Raw genomic sequence first — 26,515 nt, forward strand, 5'->3', positions numbered from 1 at the left:
ACTCTATGTGTTTTGACGGACATTGTGACGACTTTGAACCCTTATATCAATCGACAGCTCCAAATGTCCATGACTTGTTTTAATAGACGTTTGAAGGACCTTCTCAGGTCAGCAAACCAGTGACTTGGTAAGATAGACAAACACTTAACTAACAACAAATATGCTCGTTTAAAGTCGAGATGAATATTTCACTTATATTTAAAAGGTCCGACCCTGCCCTGTAAGCCGCTCGATTCTGTAAATCGTTCCTTGGTCCGATGCGCGCAGTGCGTTTATGTGAAAAATACTCAATAATTCATATAATTTTGTTAAAATTATGCCATAATGTGTTAAATATGACCATTTATAACCAAGCTAAATGCATAAGCATAGCTGAAACGGTCGGATTCCACTCTGATCCTGCCCGATCCTGTTTATCGTCTAACTGATCGCAGCCGGAAAAGTAAAATCATCGTCCCGCTATCGCGACTTTTTGTCGCAAACCAGACAAAAAAATGAGTTATAGAACAGAATTTTCTTCGCGGTTAAGTTCTTACAAGATTGTTGATAATTTTTCTTTTTTACACCGCAAAATACACTAAGATATGGTTATTGTAGGTCATACTGTATTTACAGGGAAGACATGAAAAATACGGTATAAAGCACTAACAAACGGTATTATGTTGTACTTACAGGGAAGACATGAACGGTATTTTGTTGTATCTACAGGGAAGACATGAACAATATGTTATACAGCACTAACAAACGATATTTTGTTGTATCTACAGGGATAACCATTACAGGCGTGAGGTCAGTATGCGACAATGGCCACAACGAGATTACGCGGTACGTTAGTGTATATTATGTGAACCTCTCAACAACGTCTTTAATAGTCTAATAGGAACCACGGAACCAAATGATTTCCCATAAACGATAATGTTAACGTTTACCACTGCCCTGCTTAAATGGAGTTTTCAACACTGGTCCACTAGCCCTAATTTTGAAGAATGTCATCTCGCAAACCTCCATTTGAACTTTTTTTTACATGGGCCGCCATCTTGTATTGAATTCAGCACCAAAACTTCATCTAACTTTACAACAAATTACACACTCAATTAACTCCACCCGACCAAAACAAGTTAAAAAAATTCTATATATTTTACATCTACATGTATTGCCCAGACCACACATAAACTTTGGGAACTTCTCTCACCTGAATATCCAATCAGTAGGCCCCGATGAATTCACCTTTCTATTAAATTTTCTGTCTAAACGGGGAAAACCCACAATTTATTTTTGATTTCGTTATGTGGTCCCTAATCGACAGATTTATCATATGGCTTTCCCCGGGTACTCCGATCTTCTCGAGAACCACGATAAGAAGTCGCGCGCGCTTACATCCGAGTTAACAACAGTTATAAGTATTAGTGCATATAGCTTGTTCCTTTCTTTAAATGAATAAAAAAAATCAAACTACACTCCAGATCTTTATGTATAGAAGCATTTCTTTTTTGAAGGCATGCCTCCTCGATCGAACCAGTTTGTTATCTATAATACATTGTAGTATTAGAATAGGTGAACAATGTGGAGTAAGAAGACAGCTTTTTATGGTTTGATATACTTCCTGTACGAGGGCTGACTGATACCCTGTATGTTGTGAGCAAGTAAACAAGGAGATCGTCAACGTCAAATTCATTTTTTTGCACGGATAGGCTTTCGTAAAGACACGGATTTTACAACTACATGATTTATAAGTAAGTACCCTTTTACCTCTAATATAACAGTATACGTATAGACACGTCCGTATACAGACTTGACCAAGGGTATAGACTACGGCCAATTGTGGTCACGCATGGTCAGTCATCACCTGTCGGATGGGTCTAACCAAACCGATACATTAGTGAGTTTTGTTCAGGACACTCTCAGACGTCACCTAAACCTTTTTAGTAAATAGCAAAGTAGACCTGCTCGTGCGATCAGGGATTTAGAGAGAGATCTTTACTTGAGAGAGAGTGGTTTGGTATATAAAGGACGATCGAACCAGGTGTCCATTCATAAGTCTACGCTACATGTGAGAAAGTAACGACAAATGGATACGTCCACACCACGTGCCAAGGCATACTATGTATATACGGTGAGTATAATGTTTAATTAGGAGAAGCTGCATGGTCTCGTTACAGTAGCATTCATCAATATCAGTATATTTGAAAGACTTTATTGCATCTATCCGAGGAATCGACTATCAACAAATACATTTTTGTATGTGCGATTAGAAAAAGCTTTATACCGAGTCTTGGGTACAATGTATATATCAAGACAGTATTACAATGACTCCTCGTGTATCAAGACAATATTACAATGACTCCTCGTGTATCAAGACAATATTACAATGACTCCTCGTGTATCAAGACAATATTACAATGACTCCTCGGGTATTAAGACAATATTACAATGACTCCTCGTGTATCAAGACAATATTACAATGACTCCTCGGGTATTAAGACAGTATTACAATGACTCCTCGGGTATTGAGACAGTATTACAATGACTCCTCGGGTATTAAGACAGTATTACAATGACTCCCCGGGTATTAAGACAGTATTACAATGACTCCTCGTGTATTAAGACAGTATTACAATGACTCCTCGGGTATTAAGACAGTATTACAATGACTCCTCGTGTATTAAGACAGTATTACAATAACTCCTCGTGTATTAGGACAGTATTACAATGACTTCTCGTGTATTAAGACAGTATTACAATGACTTCTCGGGTATTAAGACAGTATTACAATGACTCCTCGGGTATTAAGACAGTATTACAATGACTTCTCGGGTATTAAGACAGTATTACAATGACTTCTCGGGTATTAAGACAGTATTACAATGACTCCCCGGGTATTAAGACAGTATTATAATGACTCCACTGATATTAAGACACTATTACAATGACTCTTCTGGTATTAAGACAATATTACAATGACTCCTCGGGTATTAAGACAATATTACAATGACTCCTCGGAATTTAGACAATATTACAATAACATCTGGTATATTAAGACAATATTATGACTCATCTGGTATATAATGACGCTATCATAATGCCTCCTGGTATGTTAAGACAGTATGACAATAACACCTCTGGAATATTAAGACAGTATTAAAATGACTCCTCTGGTATATTAAAACAATGTATTATTACTGACTACAGGTTCACGTGTGATAACCAACTCCGTGTCTAAATGCAATAATGTGTTGACTGTGACATGGCTAAGAGAATTTTTTTTAAAGTTAAGATACGAGTTTAATTGATTCAATGCACTATGGACCAGTGTACATTCAAAAATCTTCAGATAACCGTTCAGTTGATTCAATACACTATACCAGGGACGTACATACATGTGTGTCCCTGAATATACATGTACATATATATATAGAAATCTTAAGAGTTTAGTTGAATCAGTACACTATGCATGTACACCTGATGTTTGCTATTGGATAAAATCGTGATTTTTCTTTATATACCCGTGTTACAGTCATATGAACTATAATATCGTAGAATGTGAATGTGGTGATGATGTTTCCAAAAAGGCGGCCGATTGGTCAATATCTCATTCAGACCTGTCCTCTGTATGAGTGTATGCCTGTAGCACTTATGATTTGGTTTTATTAGGTAAGGATTAAGATCTGAAAATACTGTATCAATATTTACAGGCCACCTGGCACATTTAAGGAAGAGTCGGACTATGATAAGAATTTCAGATTATGTTTAAATACACACTCAAATGAAATACATTTGTGTGCTTATATTGATATGTATACATATACTTACATAGTCAACTGAATGTGCGGATTATTTTACACTCTCATGGATATGAAAACTAAAAGACATTTCTTGGTTAACGAATGTATCACTGTTAATGTTGAAATAACATCCTAAATATAGGTCGCGATTTTGTTTTCATAGACAGTGAATAACGAGGTCAATCAATCAAGGCTGTGCACCACATGTGATATAAATTTACGATTGTAATTAACTACCACATGTAATATAAATTTACAATTGTCATTAACTACCAAATGTGATATCAATTTACGATTGTAATTAACTTCCACATGTGATATAAATTCACAATTGTCATTAACTGTCACATGTGATATAAATTCAACATTGTCATTAACTACCACATGTGATATAAAACCAACTAAAAATATATAATGAATAATGCAGATAGAACGGATTGTGGACCGCGAAAAATGTACATAGAATGTCTGGTTTATATGACCCAAGAGCTGGTACCAATTTTAGGAGACTCCTACAATGTACGATCAGAGGATGAAGTCGTTAATGATCTCGACCAGAATGTTTTACCACAGAAGACATGTATAAATATACATATTGTTCTTTAAAACATAAAACATAAATGTCGTAAGTGCACTGACATATTCTCTTGGAACATAGGAATGTTGGGTTGTTCCAGAGCGACAAAAATATGTACATTGTAGGTAATGACTATTGTTGCCTTGGATACGAGTATACATTGTATTTAAACATAATAGACAGGTTTTCCGACCAGTCACAATTTACGGTTGTTCCGCTGTTGACCACCAATTACACAACAGGTGACATTGTACCAACCTACACTGCCTGATTTGATCGTACATCACGTTGGTCTCTCCTGGTACTTCACAGGGTTGTTATTCCCACAGTAACCAACCTTCCTATGACCGGCTAGTATCATCCTGACACAGCATCAATTTTGTCAAAACTCCATCCTTTAGAGGCCGTAATATTGTTAAATTCAAAATAATGGCAATATCTCTCAGAAGGCAAGATCATATGTTCATCCAAGCAAAAACTTGCTAAAACTCTGATATACAACTATACAGGACTAGAAGTTGGGTTTACAATCTTCAAGCGGGCGGAAGTTAGCAGCGGATTCGTTATTCGTTACTGGGAATTCGAATAACGAATCCGCTGCCGGATGGGGGATTCGAATAACTGTCTGTCTGTTATACTGTCTGTGATAAAAATGACGTAGAGGATGAAGTGCATTTTGTACTTCTCTGTCCGGCATATTCCGAATTAAGGGCGACATACACCAAAAAAGTATTTTTATTGTCGACCAAGTGTGTATAAGTATATTGAATTATTCTCGAGTAAAAGTGTTAAAATTTTGAATATGTTGGGTAAGTATTTGTTTCGTGCTACAGCGAAAAGAAAAGCCCTGCTTGCAAGTAATTAAATTGATCTTAGTTTGTTGCTATTATTGATTCATCATTTTTCATCAGTGTCACTGTTGCTTCTGTAGCTTTTTATTTAGTATGACGTCATCCGTTATGACGTATCGTTACTATGTATGACGTCACGGTTTTGTCTTATAATTCAATAAGTTGAAACTGGTGAGTTTACAGTGTATATTGATAACACAATGTAGTTACAATAGGTCTTGTACATCTCATTACAGTAGTATTGATGGTAATATTGTCCTCCGCCATCTTATGCTTGTCTATGTCATGATAATTATGAAAATGTTTGTACTGTTCCCTATATGCTTGTTTTGCATTTGGATGAAATAAAAACTTGTGTACTAATGGTCAGAGCGACAAATATACACTGTACCCCGTCCCCAGGGACCCGGCCCACGGGGACCCGGCCCACGGGGACTTGGCATGAAACCTCAACCCTGGGGGATTATACATGTATTTTAGTGTCTTAGATTGGAAATTCAAATTATTGGATGAGCCTTGTTAAATCGTTATCAAGCTTAACAGGCTTATGTTAACAAACAAATGTAGATTTTCCAATCTAAATTACATCACTACTGAAGATGTCAGCATAACTATACTGTTCGATACGCAACGCGTACTTATTTAATGAGCTGCAGTCTATATTGCACTATTAGCGGTAGTCTAAACAGTAACTGCAGACAGATACCAGCACATGGTAGGTACACAGGGTGACAAGAGATACACGGAGTATCATGTCACGACATGGTAGGTACACAGGGGACATGAGATACACGGAGTATCATGTCACAACATGTTGATACACAGGGTGACAGGAGATACACGGAGTATCATGTCACAGCATGGTAGGTACACAGGGATGACAGGAGATACACGGAGTAGGTACACGGGGTGACAGGAGATACAAGGAATATCATGTCACAACATGGTAGGTACACAGGGGACAGGAGATACACGGAGTATCATGTCACAACATGGTAAATACACAGGGTGACAGGAGATACACGGAGTATCATGTCACAACATGGTAGGTACACAGGGATGACAGGAGATACACGGAGTATCATGTCACAGTATGGTAGGTACACAGGCTGACAGGAGATACACGGAGTATCATGTCACAACATGGTAGGTACACAGGCTGACAGGAGATACACGGAGTATCATGTCACGACATGGTAGGTACACAGGGTGACAGGAGATACACGGAGTATCTTGTCACAGCGTGGTAGGTACACAGGGTGACAGGAGATACACGGAGTATCATGTCACAACATGGTAGGTACACAGGGGACATGAGATACACGGAGTATCATGTCACAACATGTTGATACACAGGGTGACAGGAGATACACGGAGTATCATGTCACAGCATGGTAGGTACACAGGGATGACAGGAGATACACGGAGTAATATGTCACAACATGGTAGGTACACATGGTGACAGGAGATACACGGAGTATCATGTTACTACATGGTAGGTACACAGTGATGACAGGAGATACACGGAGTATCATGTCACAGCATGGTAGGTACACAGGGTGACAGGAGATACACGGAGTATCATGTCACAACATGGTAGGTACACAGGGTGACAGGAGATACACGGAGTATCATGTCACAACATGGTCGGTACACAAGGTGACAGGAGATACACGGAGTATCATGTCACAGCATGGTAGGTACACAGGGTGACAGGACATACACGGAGTATCATGTCACAACACGGTAGGTACACAGGGTGACAGGAGATACACGGAGTATCATGTCACTTCATGGTAGGTTAAAAGGGTGACAGGAGATACACGGAGTATCATGTCACAACATGGTAGATACACAGGGATGACAGGAGATACACGGAGTATCATGTCACAACATGGTAGGTACACAGGGTGACAGGAGATACACGGAGTATCATGTCATTTCATGGTAGGTACACAGGGGACAGGAGATACACGGAGTATCATGTCACAACATGTTGATACACAGGGTGACAGGAGATACACGGAGTATCATGTCACAGCATGGTAGGTACACAGGGATGACAGGAGATACACGGAGTAGGTACACGGGGTGACAGGAGATACAAGGAATATCATGTCACAACATGGTAGGTACACAGGGGACAGGAGATACACGGAGTATCATGTCACAACATGGTAAATACACAGGGTGACAGGAGATACACGGAGTATCATGTCACAGCATGGTAGGTACACAGGGATGACAGGAGATACACGGAGTATCATGTCACAGTATGGTAGGTACACAGGGTGACAGGAGATACACGGAGTATCATGTCACAACATGGTAGGTACACAGGGTGACAGGAGATACACGGAGTATCATGTCACAACATGGTCGGTACACAAGGTGACAGGAGATACACGGAGTATCATGTCACAGCATGGTAGGTACACAGGGTGACAGGACATACACGGAGTATCATGTCACAACACGGTAGGTACACAGGGTGACAGGAGATACACGGAGTATCATATCACAACATGGTGGTACACAAGGTGACAGGAGATACACGGAGTATCATGTCACAACAATGTAGGTACACAGGGGACAGGAGATACACGGAGTATTATGTCACAACATGGTAGGTACACAGGGTGACAGGAGATACACGGAGTATCATATCACAACATGGTGGTACACAAGGTGACAGGAGATACACGGAGTATCATGTCACAACAATGTAGGTACACAGGGGACAGGAGATACACGGAGTATCATGTCACAACATGGTAGGTACACAGGGGACAGGAGATACACGGAGTATCATGACACAACATGGTAGGTACACAGGGTGACATGAGATACACGGAGTATCATGTCACAACATGGTAGGTACACAGGGGACAGGAGATACACGGAGTATCATGTCACAACATGGTAGGTACACAGGGTGACATGAGATACACGGAGTATCATGTCACAACATGGTAGGTACACAGGGTGACAGGAGATACACGGAGTATTATGTCACAATATGGTAGGTACACAGGGTGACAGGACATACACGGAGTATCATGTCACAACATGGTAGGTACACAGGGTGACAGGAGATACACGGAGTATCATGTCACTTCATGGTAGGTTAAAAGGGTGACAGGAGATACACGGAGTATCATGTCACAACATGGTAGATACAAAGGGATGACAGGAGATACACGGAGTATCATGTCACAGCATGGTAGGTACACAGGGTGACAGGAGATACACGGAGTATCATGTCACAACATGGTAGGTACACAGGGTGACAGGAGATACACGGAGTATCATGTCACAACATGGTAGGTACACAGGGTGACAGGAGATACACGGAGTATCATGTCACAACATGGTAGGTACACAGGGGACAGGAGATACACGGAGTATCATGTCACAACATGGTAGGTACACAGGGTGACAGGAGATACACGGAGTATCATGTCATTTCATGGTAGGTACACAGGGGACAGGAGATACACGGAGTATCATGTCACAACATGGTAGGTACACAGGGTGACAGGAGATACACGGAGTATCATGTCACAACGTGGTAGGTACACAGGGTGACAGGAGATACACGGAGTATCATGTCACAACATGATAAGTACACAAGGTGACAAAAGATACACGGAGTATCATGTCACAACATGGTAGGTACACAGGGTGACAGGAGATACACGGAGTATCATGTCACAACATGGTAGGTACACAGGCTGACAGGAGATACACGGAATATCATGTCACGACATGGTAGGTACACAGGGTGACAGGAGATACACGGAGTATCATGTCACAACATGGTAGGTACACAGGGTGACATGAGATACACGGAGTATCATGTCACAACATGTTGATACACAGGGTGACAGGAGATACACGGAGTAGGTACACGGGGTGACGGGAGATACACGGAGTATCATGTCACAACATGTTGATACACAGGGTGACAGGAGATACACGGAGTAGGTACACAGGGGATAGGAGATACACGGAGTATCATGTCACAACATATTGACTGTATGAAAGGCTTCATAAGTAGTGAGAATTGAGAATAACGAGTATGACATGTATGACATACAATGTATATCATCAATGTCAGATATAGATATGAGATGTCAGACTTTGTCTGAGTGTTGCTGTACTAAGCCTCGTGATACTACTGATGCCAAGTAAGGACTATTGTATTCTATATCAACCCCCATTTAATAAACATGCATGATCGGTGGTCACGATCGGTGTGTTACAACAAGAACCATTATTCACTCATATCTCGCCATGTTGGATATAATTTTCCCATTTAAGTTAGCTATGTAACTAAAGATTAATAGAGTACATCATATGTAGGTATGTTGGATAGGGAGATTCTACCCTCGGGTGTAAAATTTGGGGTCAAAACCGCCGATATTCTTACCCCAAATTCTATACCCGAGGGTAGAATTTCCCTATCTCACATACATGTACCTAACATATGATGAACTATTTTTCTCATACATTTTTCGTGAAATGCATGGGATTAACCATGGCGAAACCACATAGAAACTGGATTATTTTTCTAGGTGACCGACAATAAAACTAATGTCATATAATTTGGACGGATGAGAAATAAGTGTGGTTTACCTTTAAAAATAAGCTGTCAAAGTGCAAGATAACAACAAATATATATTTATGTTTGTCAGAGGTGATCGGCTTTCCGGAAACTGCCGACATCACGACATATTCGCATATATGCTTCCACAACGAAAACTATTACGACTTCCGCTGTTAAAAAAATAATTCTCGACAAACAGTAACATTATGACTGATCTTATAGGTCAATGATCACAATTAATATTTTTTTCAAATGACAGAAAAAATGATACAGTGCATTTGTGAAAGTTATTATACATATAAACAAACATAAGGGTTTTCCCAGTGACATCACACAATTAAAAAGTACAGTTGAGTGTAAGCTAACCTTTACACCCTAGTGCACTCCTTGTGCACTACGTTTAAACTAAACTAGTAGTGCATGCGCACTACATGTAAACTAGTAGTGCACTATGTCCAGTCAGGTGTGACCACAAATCCCCCTATACAGGTAATGGACAGTGCCACTGGACACCTGTGTTAGACATCTGTAGTTGTTACATATACAGTAAATTGACTGCCTGATATCTGTCATCCTGACCTTACCAGGTATATTTAAATGTTGATAAAATTTTATCTAATATTAACTCAAAATCAAATATGCTGCAGTTCTTATATGATATTTATTGCACAAGAGGAATTAAAACTCTATCATCTATCAATTGGATTTGTAGCGAGTTTTTTTTATCATTAACTTTTTTAAAAAGATTTCATTATAGTGTAAAATTAAGGTTTATCTTCCTGATCTCAAAATTTTGATGTTTTTCACTTATTTATTTAGATGCAATTAATATACATTTTATATCAATGATTAATTCTACCTTAGGCCTTGATGACTGTTTGTAGATTTTTTTCCTAAGTACACTGTATATGTATATATATTCTAATATTTATTATTTTATCAGACAAAAACATTTTTAAATTCAAGGTATTGTTACTTCACTGATATCTGTTAATTCAACCATGAAAATCATTTCATGGTACATGTACATAATCAGGAATCAAGAATCAGAAGTTTCGTATATTCTCATTTATGTTCTGTAAGAGACATATAATACCTACACAACAAGTTATGTACATGTACCTGTAGGTATATAATTGGTACTCTCAGGACATGCCTATTGTCATGGCCATCTGGGCCCCAGGGCCCAGACCCCACCTCACCACCACACTATGGCCCTCCATAACACCTTACCTATATATATGTATCAGATGAGGATCAGTCTTAATGTGTGCCTGTTTTAACACCTGGCTATAGTTTTGTCAATTCCCCAATTACCCCCAGGGGTCCATTTATAACATGCTGTGCCAGGCTCCTGATCTGCCTTACCTACCTGTAATTAGCATCTAACACTACCCATATAAAATATCTACATGTGGATGTTTTTCAAAAAATTATACGTTTTTATTTTGGGAATCATCGAAAAATAATTAATTTTTATGTACATTTTTCTTCACCATAAAGCAGAGACCTATATACTAGTATATAGGTCTCTGCCATAAAGATATTCAATAAATATAGTATATATGCTGATTACATGTAGAGGAAAAATCCCCATCAGTTATACATTTTAAGCAGAAACTTGTATATCAGAGATCTTCAAAGTATTAGATACCTGCACACGGGTACAGGTACAGAAATTTCAACTATTTAGGTAAAGGAAGATGGAAGGTGTATTACAAGTAATTAATATATACATTTTATAAGATTAAAATTGTAAAATGTAGAACTGTTCAGAGAATCTTTCTTTACATGTTAAATCAATGTTTAATTAATTTCTTTATGTGTTCAGGTTGATACACATTATAACATAGAATGTACAACATATATTATGGGCTGAATAAGGTTTTAATAAGCATAATATCACATCAAAAATGAAATAATGAATATGCTGCTTAAGTTATTCTGAAATTAAACAACAATATAAATTAAATGTATCAAATTGAAAATGTTCAAGTAACGATAATTATTTTCAAATGTTTTATTACATTTATACTTTCATGTGATGAAAACAAAATTACTAGAATTAAACATGTGAAATATATAACTGATTAATCAATACAAAATATAAAGTACCAAAAGATAAATGAAACTTGGCTTGAACAATTTAACTTAGTTAACTTGGTTACAGTGTATGAGTAACCAGAATAGAAAGGTTGAAATATAACATCAAACTAAACTTCCTAATACTGGTAACTGCTAGATAGCCTTATGTATAGAGTACAGGTAAAAATCACAGGTAGCCTTGGGTACTGCCAATTACCTGTATGGGGGTTTTGCTGTTCAGGGTGTAATGCACTACTAGTTAACATGTAGTTTAAATGTAGTGCACTACTAATTTGGTGCACTTGGTGTAAAGATTAGCTTACACTCAACTGTAGTCCCGGACCTGAGGTATTTTTTTTACAGCGGAATACTATATATTTTTCGTTGTGCAAGCAAGCATAGGCGGAGGAATATGACGTGATGTCAAACATCAGTCGGCAGTTTCCGGAAAACCGATTATCTCTGAAAAAAAAACATTAATTTATATTTGTTGTTTATCTTGACACTTTAACCGTCAGCAAGCCCTGGTTCTGGGCTGTGAATATAAAAATCAACTCATTCTACTGCATCAGTGAACATTTGAGTTTATGTAAGTAACTCATTTCACTACATCAGAGAACGCCTACGCTTATGTATTTAACTCAATACACTGTATCAGTGAACGTTTGAGTTTTTATGTAGAAACCTTAATTTACCTCATCAGAGAACGCCTCACTCGATGTAGGAAACTTAATCATCTGTATAAGGGAACAATAAACAGCACATTTAAATGTAAATTAATATGCCAAAATATTTACATTTTCAAGTCGCTCGACCTCCACGAAACTATCCGAGATCACTTAATTTCCCGATGAAGATTTTTGGTCGCCTGCTTCTGTTCTGTGAGGCTAATCACTTTCTAACCGGAGTGTGAATACATTCACTGTTTGCATTGCGATGTAGTTTTCGTTTTGGGAATGGTTTAACATTGTTATACACGTACATTTTCGATATTAACCCAAGTGGAATAGCCGATGTGTGTGATATAAAAACGTCAGTATGATACAGAGAGGTTAGAAGGACATCATGTGACATAACAGAGACCAACCAACCAATTGTTTTCCCATAGACTTTAGTGTTAACGTTTTGGAGTATTTCATTCAAATTCTTGAATTCAATATGACAATTATGGTTTATTACAAAAGTTTAGGGTCTGATATAACACCTAATAAAAAAAAAGTTGGATCCTTCAGCTCAAATTTTCTCCAGGGTAGCCATTTTGAAAATGGGTGAATTTCTCAGTAGAAACTCTCAAAAATCTTAAATGTTTACCTGTTAATTATTATTACCTGAACTTATCAGGCTACATATCTATTTTCTCGCTTCATAACATATTGGCCAATCAGTGGCTGCCAGACATTTTATCCTTGGCTCAACTTTCTATACACAGGGACTGTTTCAAAAATCTATTTTTTCAATTGGTTGGTTGTTCCCTATAACACTGAGATCTTGAACCTCTATGTAGCACGGTAGCTGTCTCAAACGCGATACTGAATATCATTTACGTGGTCACAGAAAAAGAAGCCTAATTTGAGCACTATGGGCACATTACTCCCTTCGACTGAATAATCTATGACAACGGATTTGTGTTGCCTTTGCGACGACAGTAGCTGACTGACTGCTGTCGCACTTTGTAATCTGGCGGCGGGAATTTTAAATTTGTTTACGTAAATACAATGTATAAGGAATTTTCAAAGCAGTTCACTTCATTTCCCCAAGGTTCACTCCCCTTCATCAGCCAACACAAGCAACAAAATCGACAATCAATCCTTAAATTGCATCTTACTACCGTAAGAAACGTATCAACCCAATATATTGATCAATATAGTAATGGATATTGATTGAGTTTTCTTTTGAATACAATGCTTTTATATACCGGTATTGCTATTCGTATATAATATGACGTACAGGATAACGTCAAGACTTAGGGACAGAAAGTCCACCAACAGCGCTTACCATCCGTCAGCTAAAAATATTTTACAACAGAAGAACTATATATAGAATAAGGAGTAAAAAGAAATATTAATGGAATTTATTTTTGAATTTAAATTTCAAGAAATGTCCATCCTTAATGTATACCGTCGTTAATATAGGGCAATTAATTTTTTTCTCTAATTTTCCAGGATAAGGAAAATCAAGAAACCAAGAAACCAAAGACATTAAAGAAGGTGTTGGGTCGGTTTGCTGAGAGTACGTCCATATCTGGTCTACCACATCTACACAATGCCAAAACGAAAGTCGGTAGGGTGTTCTGGGGAGCCTTGGTTATCGTGGGCTTTCTAGCAATGTTCGTTCATTTATACTTCTTATTCGCCGAGTTCCTCTCCTGGCCTAAAAAGACGACAATATCATTGGGATTTAACAACTTACAGCTGCCGGCCATCACTCTCTGTAACGTTAATGCTGTGCGGAAATCTCGCCTGGAGTATGCCTCCGATAGACTCGTATCATTTACAAATAAAATCAACCCTGCCAATCTGGTGAGAACGGTTTATTCTTATCGTGAATGCATCAAATATCACCCTTGTATGTTGGTCAAACTTTAGATATCGGTGTTTTCTCTCCTTTGGTCATGTTTTGTGTGGTTGTATTGAGTCATACAATAGGATACTAGTACATGATAGACGGAGGCAGCAATGTCTCTATATCCATATCAATAATTATACATAAAATACTATTACAGTTCACCTCTTGGCTAGCAAGATGGTTAGATTTTAGATCTAATAATTTCCAAAAGCTGTCCAAATTAATATCAAAATCTTTAATGGACGTTGAGTGGTGTTTTGATGATATTTCAGTATTTTCCGTGAAAGGCTATAATGTGAGAGTATGACACATCATAGGGAATTCGATATTACCATTCAGCTAAGATGTTCATTGTCGTTTTTGTAGCTGGGTACCATTAGCCCCGACGACCTGGATTTAGAAACATACGACTATGACTATGGGGTAGAGTGGTCGGGAGACGATGAGTACAACTACAATTATGATGAGTACAACGACGAAAACGCCATGGAAAACGGATTCTATCAGAGAGATAAAATATCAGAAATATCCACCAACTTTCGAGGTCTATACTTAAACGAATCCAGGTAAACTATCATATGAACCTACAAAGATAATTGACTGTGGAAACACTGAAATGCGTATTCGTGTGAATAACTAATACCAACATCAATGTGCTGTACACACGCTGTAACTTGATAGCGTTTCATCATTAATTGGAACTATGAATAAGAAAGAAGTTATAAAACAATGATATTGTGTTTCTTTTTCATAAATTAACACAATGTCTTATTTTTATCCTATGTCACACAGTTTGTTTCTTAATGAATTAAAATTGCCTTGATATTTTTTTTTAACCACGCCAATATTTTTCTGATGCAGTGTGTATCAGTAAAACAGATCTGTATTAACATGAACTCGATGTAAACAACATTAATTTCCCTGTATTTTGTAATACCAGTAAAATATATGATACAAATATATCAGAAACTGCTGATTACACGGTCGATTCTAAAGAAAGTGATTTCTTATTGACAGAAGTAACCGTATTCTTATGGGTCACGACTTCAACAAGACGCTCAACAACTGTGCCTTCAACGGTTACAAGTGTTATTCAGAGTAAGTCTGCTATATGTCAAGTATGTTCGTAGGGATCATACCATGTAAGGTTTATATTTTATTGGTGAAACAAATACGCATTATAGTGTACAGCGATTCCGTTATAATATAAAGTAGATTTGTTGAGGGCCTTTAAATCCCGAGGTTAACCGTTACCTTGTATGCCACATGTAAATCCCTATAAACAGTGACACCGGTTCAGATTTGAATTTGCTAACTTCCTCTCTGGATCGTCAGACTGGCGAGTCTAAGAAGGACGAAACAGCTGTATAATGTATAGTAAATATAGTGTGTACTGTTTCTATTACTATATTCATATCCAAAGATTTGTGCAATGCTGGAATTATCTGTTTTCTTTGAACCCTTATTAAATAATGTCCAACACTTCCAGAAACTTCACGCTGTACCAAACTCCAAAATACGGAAACTGTTACACGTTGGATTTGAACAGTTTCGTTGTGAAAAGACCTGGGCCGAGTGCAGGTAAGCTATGATATCCGCGCAGATGCTAACTTGTATCATTTCAACCAATAAGAAGCCTCTAGACTCTAAGTGTTGACTCTAGGTTGATGTTGGGTTTTTTTTTTAATTTACCTCTAGGTTTGTTTTTGACATTATACTTGGAGACGTTTGAGTACTTGCCTGGAGTTACTGATGGGTATGGAATACGTGTTACTCTGCACGCCCCGAACACCGTACCATTTCCAGAGGAAAGCGGATCATTCCTTCCCGGTGGTCAGGAAAGTAGTATTGCTCTCAAACAGGTATTCATATGCTCCGGGCACTCATATTTGCTAAATACCTATGTAGTTTTATAATGAGGTTTGCATTCTATGTACTCTAACATGTACCATTAAAATGTAATTAAGAGTCAGAATTAGGTGTCCTATGTACATTTTCTATCTAAAACTATATTTAGTCAGAATCCTGTATTCCTTATACATGTACTATGCTTAAATTAAATTTAATTAGTGTTAAATATAACAATAGAAGTCAGAATACGATATTCCATATACATGTGCCAATCGGATCAATGTACTCGGAGTAATCGCTAGGAAATCCTGTTTTGATGTTCTCCACTTTTTTGTTTTTTGTAAGACAAAGATTTCTAGAATTGGTTACCCCTACGGAACGTGTGCAACAGATGACGAATTCAAAACTTTATACAACCGGACTTACAACAGACAGGTATCACTCCATATAACACGGTGTAACATTGAAACAATTAAATATGCATTGTGATTTTCAGTTCTGAATTAAAACCCTTTTCAAACAAATCTCATAAGGAATTTTCCTACTTGCCTTGGTTGATTGTGTACATTTATTTGTTTGCCAATGATCCAAAAGACAATTTTCATCAAATGCTTTCGTTGCAACAGATAGCATAAGTGACTTTTTCATGTGTATTCCTTTCTCTCGATAAATAGATTTATTCTGTTTCCTCTTCAAAATAATCATTATGTTTTCTCTGTTTAAGCATAAAACTTCATAATATGCTTATTGCCAGGAATAATACAAACATGCACAATTATATGATGATCTATGTATGACTAGTTACGACGAAGGACTATTGTAGACTTCCCTACTCCCATGATGTGGCCAAGGATGTTCATCAGACAAATTGTAATTAAGACAACTGTCAAATTGCGAGAATTTATTTGATAGTATTATGTATAGCTACTATTCTGTGCCTGAAACATAGACTGGTGCCATTGACTCCAATGTGTTACTAATTGGTTGTTTTAGTCCTGCCTGTACCTGTGTAAAACAACGCTCACGCTCAAGACCTGCGGCTGTTTCGACCCTTTAAACGCTGAGGTATTGGTCAGTGCCGCCACGTCTAAAAAGGAATGTGTCTCTCAATCAGGTAATCCGGATCCCCTCAAAGTGAAATAGCGTTTAATTTTGTTTTTGAAGTTCATTGATGTCTGGACATCGACGAAAAGACTAGTGATTCTGGAAATTACATTGTCGGATACCCACGTACGGTTGATTACACTATCACATCACTTATCACCTGTGGGTCAAGTACGTGAAAAATCCTCGTTTCAATGACTTTTCAGTTTAAAGGAGGACATATTGATAATGATATTCTGTTGAAATGATTAAAATCCGTTGAAACGAGACTTTTTCCACTAAGATGACCCTCGGATGATAAGAGCAGCGAAACGAAGTGTGATGAACCATGGGCATTCTACGATAGGGAAATTAGTGATACTGGGAATCTGAGTTTTAAATATTGTGTTTAGCTCAGTTTCTCAAAAACTAAAAACTTTGAGTATATTGTGGTTATGTGATAGATAGACCTATCCCCACACCCTATATAGATTACGTGAATTTATTAATATTATTGTGAGTGTAATTAAGGATTGATTAATATTCTTTGTAGCTGCATCGCAGTGTATTTACTTGGGGTAAGCATATATTGCTTGTTGCACGAAAACAATATATACTTACCCTTTCGCGGAACAAGCAATATGTGCTTACCCCAAAGTAAATCAACTTCGGTGAAGCTACATTTTTTAAGATCCTTATATTTACACTTGATCACTATGGCATTTAAAAAAATGAAAAAATCACCTTATTAACATCTTTGGAACAGCGGTCAGCTTAACAAAACAGCCAAACTTATCAAAAACCCTTAGATGGCGCTGCGATGGTGTCACTGACGACAGACAGTTAACACAATAGTTCGGAAGGAACATAATGCAATCAACATGTTTTACAATAATCATTATAAAGCTTAGACATTGTTTTTTCTTATATTTTTGTGAATTGATAATTCATCATTGAAATATTTCTTTGGTCGTATTGCATAAAATCAATTTACCAACGCGCAAATATACATTGACAAGTGAGTAACGAGGCCGCCCGATATCGATGCGCAAGCCTAATCACCGTGCATAATTATCGAAAATTAATAACATTGGGCTTGACAAGCTTCATCTAGAGACAAAGCAACGTAAGTGTTGATATTTGGGGGTAAAAGTAGTTTTTTTTATTTTGTTGATAAATTAATATAACAATTTTACTACTTCTCCAATTGACTTTTGTGGTGAAGTTGGAACAATATTTTTCTCAGTTACGTGTATTTATTTGATAATTTTCAGGAGGAATGAGCAGGGAAAATATTAGATTTAAGGACCGTTTTTAGAAAATATACAACAAATATTATTTTCACATATGCACATTTGTATATTGGCAATCAAATTATCACAAAATAACTAACAAGCAGCAAGACTATTGTTAGTTGATTTTGGTCTGGTGAATATTACGTTTCATTTTTTCATGGTACTTTTTTTGTTTTATGTCCTGACGTTTATCATCTGATTTGTTATAACAGTTGCTTAATATTGATGATCAATTGTCCTCGAATGTTTATTTACAGAGTTGAAATGTATGATAAAGATTGCGATACAGCTAAATAAAAAGACCATCTCCTGTGACTGTCCGGACCCCTGCTCGTAAGTTATACAGTCTCACATTTATATTGTTATACCAGTTATGTACAAAATTATATATAAGATGTCCCCAGATAAAAGAATCTGTTAACACATTAGGGTATTTAGCACATCGTGACAGTTAAATTTGTTTCCATATACTGTGAATTATAACACAGAACTTTGTTTAATGTGACAAGTGTTAATATATTAATACACTATTTCACTTCGGACGTGATACATTGAAAACAATGTAACCATCATAAACAACATCGATATTTCAAAATTCATCTGTGACAGGTAATATATCTAAATGGTATTAATCGGTATCAGCGATTGTGGTAGATTTGGTTTTTTTATATATTCATATGTAATAGAAACGTTTACACTATATTCCCGCTTTGTGGGTAGGACGTGAGAAATGTACCTGCTGTCCAATAGCATGATCGTAGAAGCGACTGGGCTCTTTCGTCTTCTTTCAAACAACTTTTTTCTTCCTAATGTCTTCCCTGATATTGCATCACGTTCAGCCTTTAGTTCGTCGTTCGCCACTTTGAGGGGAACATGTAGATGCAATTCCTTCTTGGCGCTCAGCATTCATTGTCAGTATAATATGACCAGATTGTCTATATCACTATTAATGTCTATCTCACCATTAATATCTATCTCACTATTAATGTCTATCTCACCATTAAAGTCTATCTCACCATTAAAGTCTATCTCACTATTAATGTCTATCTCACCATTAAAGTCTATCTCACTATTAATATCTATCTCACTATTAAAGTCTATCTCACCATTAAAGTCTATCTCACCATTAAAGTCTATCTCACTATTAATGTCTATCTCACCATTAAAGTCTATCTCACCATTAAAGTCTATCTCACCATTAAAGTCTCACCATTAAAGTCTATCTCACCATTAAAGTCTCACTATTAAAGTCTATCTCACTATTAATGTCTATCTCACTATTAATGTCTATCTCATCATTAATGTCTATCTCACCATTAATGTCTATCTCACCATTAATGTCTATCTCACTATTAAAGTCTATCTCACTATTAATGTCTATCTCACCATTAATGTCTATCTCACCATTAATGTCTATCTCACCATTAAAGTCTATCTCACCATTAAAGTCTATCTCACTATTAATGTCTATCTCACTATTAATGTCTATCTCACCATTAAAGTCTATCTCACTATTAATGTCTATCTCACCATGAATGTCTATCTCACTATTAAAGTCTATCTCACTATTAATGTCTCACCATTAAAGTCTATCTCACCATTAAAATCTCACTATTAAAGTCTATCTCACTATTAAAGTCTATCTCACTATTAATGTCTATCTCATCATTAATGTCTATCTCACCATTAATGTCTATCTCACCATTAATGTCTATCTCACTATTAAAGTCTATCTCACTATTAATGTCTATCTCACCATTAATGTCTATCTCACCATTAATGTCTATCTCACCATTAAAGTCTATCTCACCATTAAAGTCTCACTATTAAAGTCTATCTCACTATTAATGTCTATCTCACTATTAATGTCTATCTCATCATTAATGTCTATCTCACCATTAATGTCTATCTCACCATTAATGTCTATCTCACTATTAAAGTCTATCTCACTATTAATGTCTATCTCACCATTAAAGTCTATCTCACTATTAATGTCTATCTCACTATTAATGTCTATCTCATCATTAATGTCTATCTCACCATTAATGTCTATCTCACCATTAATGTCTATCTCACTATTAAAGTCTATCTCACTATTAATGTCTATCTCACCATTAATGTCTATCTCACCATTAATGTCTATCTCACCATTAAAGTCTATCTCACCATTAAAGTCTATCTCACTATTAATGTCTATCTCACTATTAAAGTCTATCTCACTATTAATGTCTATCTCACCATGAATGTCTATCTCACTATTAAAGTCTATCTCACTATTAATGTCTATCTCATCATTAAAGTCTATCTCACCATTAAAGTCTATCTCACCATTAATATCTATCTCACTATTAATGTCTATCTCACCATTAATGTCTATCACACCATTAATGTCTATCTCACTATTAATGTCTATCTCACTATTAATGTCAATCTCACTATTAATGTCTATCTCACCATTAATGTCTATCTCACCATTAATGTCTATCTCACCATTAATGTCTATCTCACCATTGAAGTCTATCTCACCATTAATGTCTATCTCACTATTAAAGCCTATCTCACTATTAATGTCTATCTCACTATTAATGTCTATCTCACCATTAAAGGCTATCTCACCATTAATGTCTATCTCACCATTAAAGTCTATCTCACTATTAATTGATATCTCACCATTAATGTCTATCTCACTATTAATGTCTATCTCACCATTAAAGGCTATCTCACCATTAATGTCTATCTCACCATTAAAGTCTATCTCACTATTAATGTCTATCTCACTATTAATTTATATCTCACCATTAATGTCAATCTCACTATTAATGTCTATCTCACCATTAAAGGCTATCTTACCATTAATGTCTATCTCACCATTAAAGTCTATCTCACTATTAATGTCTATCTCACTATTATTGTCTATCTCACTATTAATGTCTATCTCACTATTAATTTATATCTCACCATTAATGTCTATCTCACTATTAATGTCTATCTCACTATTAATGTCTATCTCACTATTAATTTATATCTCATCATTAATGTCTATCTCACTATTAATGTCTATCTCACCATTAAAGTCTATCTCACTATTAATGTCTATCTCACCATTAATGTCTATCTCACTATTAATGTCTATCTCACCATTAAAGGCTATCTCACCATTAATGTCTATCTCACTATTACTCTCTATCTCACCCTTAAAGTCTATCTCACTATTAATGTCTATCTCACCATTAATGTCTGTCTCGCCATTAATGTCTATCTCACCATTAAAGTCTATCTCACCATTAATGTCTACCTCACCATTAAAGTCTATCTCACTATTAATGTCTATCTCGCCATTAATGTCTATCTCACCATTAATGTCTACCTCACCATTAAAGTCTATCTCACTATTAATGTCTATCTCGCCATTAATGTCTATCTCACCATTAAAGTCTATCTCACCATTAATGTCTACCTCACTATTAAAGTCTATCTCACCATTAATATCTATCTCACCATTGATGTCTATCTCACCATTAAAGTCTATCTCACCATTAATGTCTATCTCACTATTAAAGTCTATCTCACCATTAATATCTATCTCACCATTAATGTCTATCTCACTATTAATGTCTATCTCACTATTAATGTCTATCTCACATTTAATGTCTATCTCACCATTAAAGTCTATCTCACCATTAATGTCTATCTCACATTTAATGTTTCTCTCACCATTAAAGTCTATCTCACCATTAAAGTCTATCTCACCATTAATGTCTACCTCACTATTAATGTCTATCTCACATTTAATGTCTATATCACCATTAAAGTATATCTCACTATTAATGTCTATCTCACCATTAATGTCTATCTCACCATTAATGTCTATCTCACCATGTCTATCTCACCATTAATGTCTATCTCACCATTAATGTCTATGTCACCATTAATGTCTATCTCACTATTAATGTCTATCTCACCATTAATGTCTATCTCACCATTAATGTCTATCTCACCATTAATGTCTATCTCACTATTAATGTCTATCTCACCATTAAAGGCTATCTCACCATTAATGTCTATCTCACCATTAAAGTCTATCTCACTATTAATGTCTATCTCACTATTAATTTCTATCTCACCATTAAAGTCTATCTCACTATTAATGTCTATCTCACCATTAATGACTATCTCACCATTAATGTCTATCTCACCATTAAAGTCTATCTCACTATTAATGTCTATCTCACCATTAAAGTCTACCTCACTATTAATGTCTATCTCGCTATTAATGTCTATCTCACTGTTAATGTCTATCTCACCATTAATGTATATCTCACTATTAATGTCTATCTCACCATTAATGTCTATCTCACCATTAATGTCTATATCACCATTAATGTCTATCTCACCATTAATGTCTATCTCACTATTAAAGTCTATCTCACCATTAATGTCTATCTCACCATTAATGTCTATCTCACCATTAAAGTCTATCTCACTATTGATGTCTATCTCACTATTAATGTCTATCTCACTATTAATGTCTATCTCATCATTAATGTCTATCTCACCATTAATGTCTATCTCACCATTAAAGTATATCTCACTATTTAAGTCTATCTCACCATTAAATTCTATCTCACTATTAAAGTCTATCTCACTATTAATGTCTATCTCATCATTAATGTCTATCTCACCATTAATGTCTATCTCACCATTAATGTCTATCTCACCATTAAAGTATATCTCACTATTTAAGTCTATCTCACCATTAAATTCTATCTCACTATTAAAGTCTATCTCACTATTAATGTCTATCTCACCATTAAAGTCTATCTCACTGTTAATGTCTATCTCACCATTAAAGTCTCTCACCATTAAAGTCTATCTCACCATTAATGTCTATATCACTATTAATGTCTATCTCACCATTAAAGTCTATCTCACCATTAAAGTCTATCTCACCATTAATGTCTATCTCACTATTAATGTCTATCTCACCATTAATGTCTATATAACCATTAAAGTCTATCTCACGATTAAAGTCTATCTCACCATTAATGTCTATCTCACCATTAAAGTCTATCTCACTATTAATGTCTATCTCACCATTAATGTCTATCTCACCATTAATGTCTATCTCACCATTAATGTCTATCTCACCATTAAAGTCTATCTCACCATTAATGTCTATCTCACCATTAAAGTCTATCTCACCATTAATGTCTATCTCACCATTAATGTATATCTCACCTATTAATGTATATCTCACCATTAAAGTCTATCTCACTATTAATGTCTATCTCACCATTAATGTCTATCTCACCATTAATGTCTATCTCACCATTAATGTCTATCTCACTATTAATGTCTATCTCACCATTAATGTATATCTCACCATTAAAGTCTATCTCACCATTAAAGTCTATCTCACCATTAATGTCTATCTCACCATTAATGTCTATCTCACCATTAATGGCTATCTCACCATTAATGTATATCCCACCATTAAAGTCTATCTCACTATTAATGTCTATCTGACCATTAATGTCTATCTCACCATTAAAGTCTATCTCACCATTAATGTCTATCTCACCATTAAAGTCTATCTCACCATTAATGTCTATCTCACCATTAAAGTCTATCTCACCATTAATGTCTATCTCACTATTAAAGTCTATCTCACCATTAATGTCTATCTCACCATTAATGTCTATCTCACCATTAATGTCTATCTCACCATTAATATCTATCTCACCATTAAAGTCTATCTCACCATTAATGTCTATCTCACATTTAATGTCTACCTCACCATTAAAGTCTATCTAACTATTAATGTCTATCTTACTATTGATGTCTATCTCACCATTAATGTCTATCTCACTATTAATGTCTATCTCACCATTAATGTCTATCTCACCATTAATGTCTATCTCACCCTTAATCTCTATTATACTATTAATGTCTATCGCACCATTTATTTTTATTTCACCATGCATTTAAATGTATGGGTTTATTCTTTTCTCTGATCCAAATGATGACTCTGATTTCAAAAACGATTAACACGTGATTCGGCTGTTATAATATAACGTACATAGGTTATACCAGTGTGTTTTCATTATAATTGTTATCAATGACACAACAATCTAACATCGTCTCTTTCATGTATATACTTAGTTGACTGTCAGCATTTAACTATGATATATATGGTATCCTAAATATAATTACATTTTGTATCATTTATTGAGAATTTGGTGTAGATACGATAAATATTTGCTGATGGTTTTCTTTGTTGACAGAGAAAACACTTATTCACAGCATCTGACCTCTCGTCAGTGGCCGACGGACGACTATGCCGTAAGTAATTGCATCAATGAGTTTGAGTGAAACAGTAACTCCACTGTATGTATGTGTGGTTTTTTTTGTTTTTGTTTTCCCTTTTCGTTCGACAAACTTCGATAAGTATCTTTTCCCGATATCAACTTTATTTCGATATATATACATTACATTGTGACTTTATGCGATTGATTTTTTTTCTCCTCACAAGTCTAAACTTGAAATGCTAGAATATGCTAGATTTTTTCATACATGAACATGCTGATAAAAGCATGCTAGATATCATATATGCAAAGCAAGAAGCAATTGTTTTTTTGTAAGAACGTATTCTTTATACATTCAGCGAAATTTTCTGAAGGACAAAAAATACGACTTCCTATTGCAGTCCAATCGTGAATATGTGCTAAAAACAACACAGAATGAATCGCCCAAAATAGCAGTTAAGAGTTTTATGCAAAGTTAATAAAATTGTTTGACAAAATTGCTATGCGATTTTAAAAAGAAAAACAATCATAAAGGAAAATCTGTTTTGCATTGAAATATTGTAAAGTGAACTGAACTGAAATATTTTTACTTGGTTTCATTAATACACAGTAACTGAATGTACACTAATAACCATCTAAAGTGAAATTTCCACTTTTAAAATGCGCCATGTTTCCTGATAATCAAAAATATTTAATGTTCTTAAACTGCTGAAAAAAATTTCAGACAAAAACGCTACATACTAGAATAAAATATTTGTCAGACAGAAACAGAAAAAACATATTATAAGGACTTCAACAAAATAAACATAAAACGCCAAATCACACCTATTTAAATAGGAATTACCTCTCAGTGAGAACACTCAACAGCGGCTTTTTGTCCATGGGTCTGTTGACCTACCTCTCACCCCAAGGAGAAATCACTGAAACGAAACGATGTGATATTTACCATCAACATTGTTACCGGATGAGTAAACGTGTGCAGGCGATGTTACACGTGTGCAGGCAATGTTACACGTGTGCAGGCAATGTTACACGTGTATAGGTAACGTAACACGTGTATATGTAATGTTACATTTGTGTAGGTAATGTTACACGTGTATAGGTAACGTAACACGTGTGTAGGTAATGTTACATGTGAGTAGGTAATGTTATATGTATGTAGGTAATGTTACATGTGTGTAGGGAATGCTACACGTGTGTAGGTAATCTTACATTTGTGTAGGTAATGTTACACGTGCGTAAGTAATGTTACACGTGTGTAGGTAATGTTACATGTGAGTAGGTAATGTTATATGTATGTAGGTAATGTTACATGTGTGTAGGGAATGCTACACGTGTGTAGGTAATCTTACATTTGTGTAGGTAATGTTACACGTGCGTAAGTAATGTTACACGTGTGTAGGTAATGTTACATGTGTGTAGATAATTTTACACGTGCGTAAGTAATGTTACATGTTTGTTAGTAATGTTACATGTGTGTAGGTAATGTTACACGTGTGTAAGTAATGTTAC

The 26,515-nt window shown here is 35.8% G+C and overlaps 1 protein-coding gene across 1 annotated transcript in view; it reads left to right on the plus strand.

The window, feature by feature from the left end:
* The first annotated feature begins 1,845 nt into the window (after positions 1-1,845).
* Positions 1,846-26,515, plus strand: part of LOC117325331 (degenerin unc-8-like) — a 29,578-nt gene continuing 4,908 nt past the window's right edge. The window contains exons 1-10 of the mRNA XM_033881472.1: positions 1,846-2,113; positions 14,067-14,423; positions 14,836-15,035; positions 15,487-15,567; positions 15,959-16,050; positions 16,168-16,331; positions 16,666-16,755; positions 17,314-17,434; positions 18,956-19,031; positions 24,983-25,040. Of these exons, the coding sequence (XP_033737363.1) occupies positions 2,069-2,113; positions 14,067-14,423; positions 14,836-15,035; positions 15,487-15,567; positions 15,959-16,050; positions 16,168-16,331; positions 16,666-16,755; positions 17,314-17,434; positions 18,956-19,031; positions 24,983-25,040 (1,284 nt within the window). The 5' untranslated portion in view covers positions 1,846-2,068. The remainder of the gene's footprint in view (positions 2,114-14,066; positions 14,424-14,835; positions 15,036-15,486; positions 15,568-15,958; positions 16,051-16,167; positions 16,332-16,665; positions 16,756-17,313; positions 17,435-18,955; positions 19,032-24,982; positions 25,041-26,515) is intronic.

Source organism: Pecten maximus, chromosome 4, assembly GCF_902652985.1.
Source record: "Pecten maximus chromosome 4, xPecMax1.1, whole genome shotgun sequence".
NCBI lineage: Eukaryota > Metazoa > Mollusca > Bivalvia > Pectinida > Pectinidae > Pecten > Pecten maximus.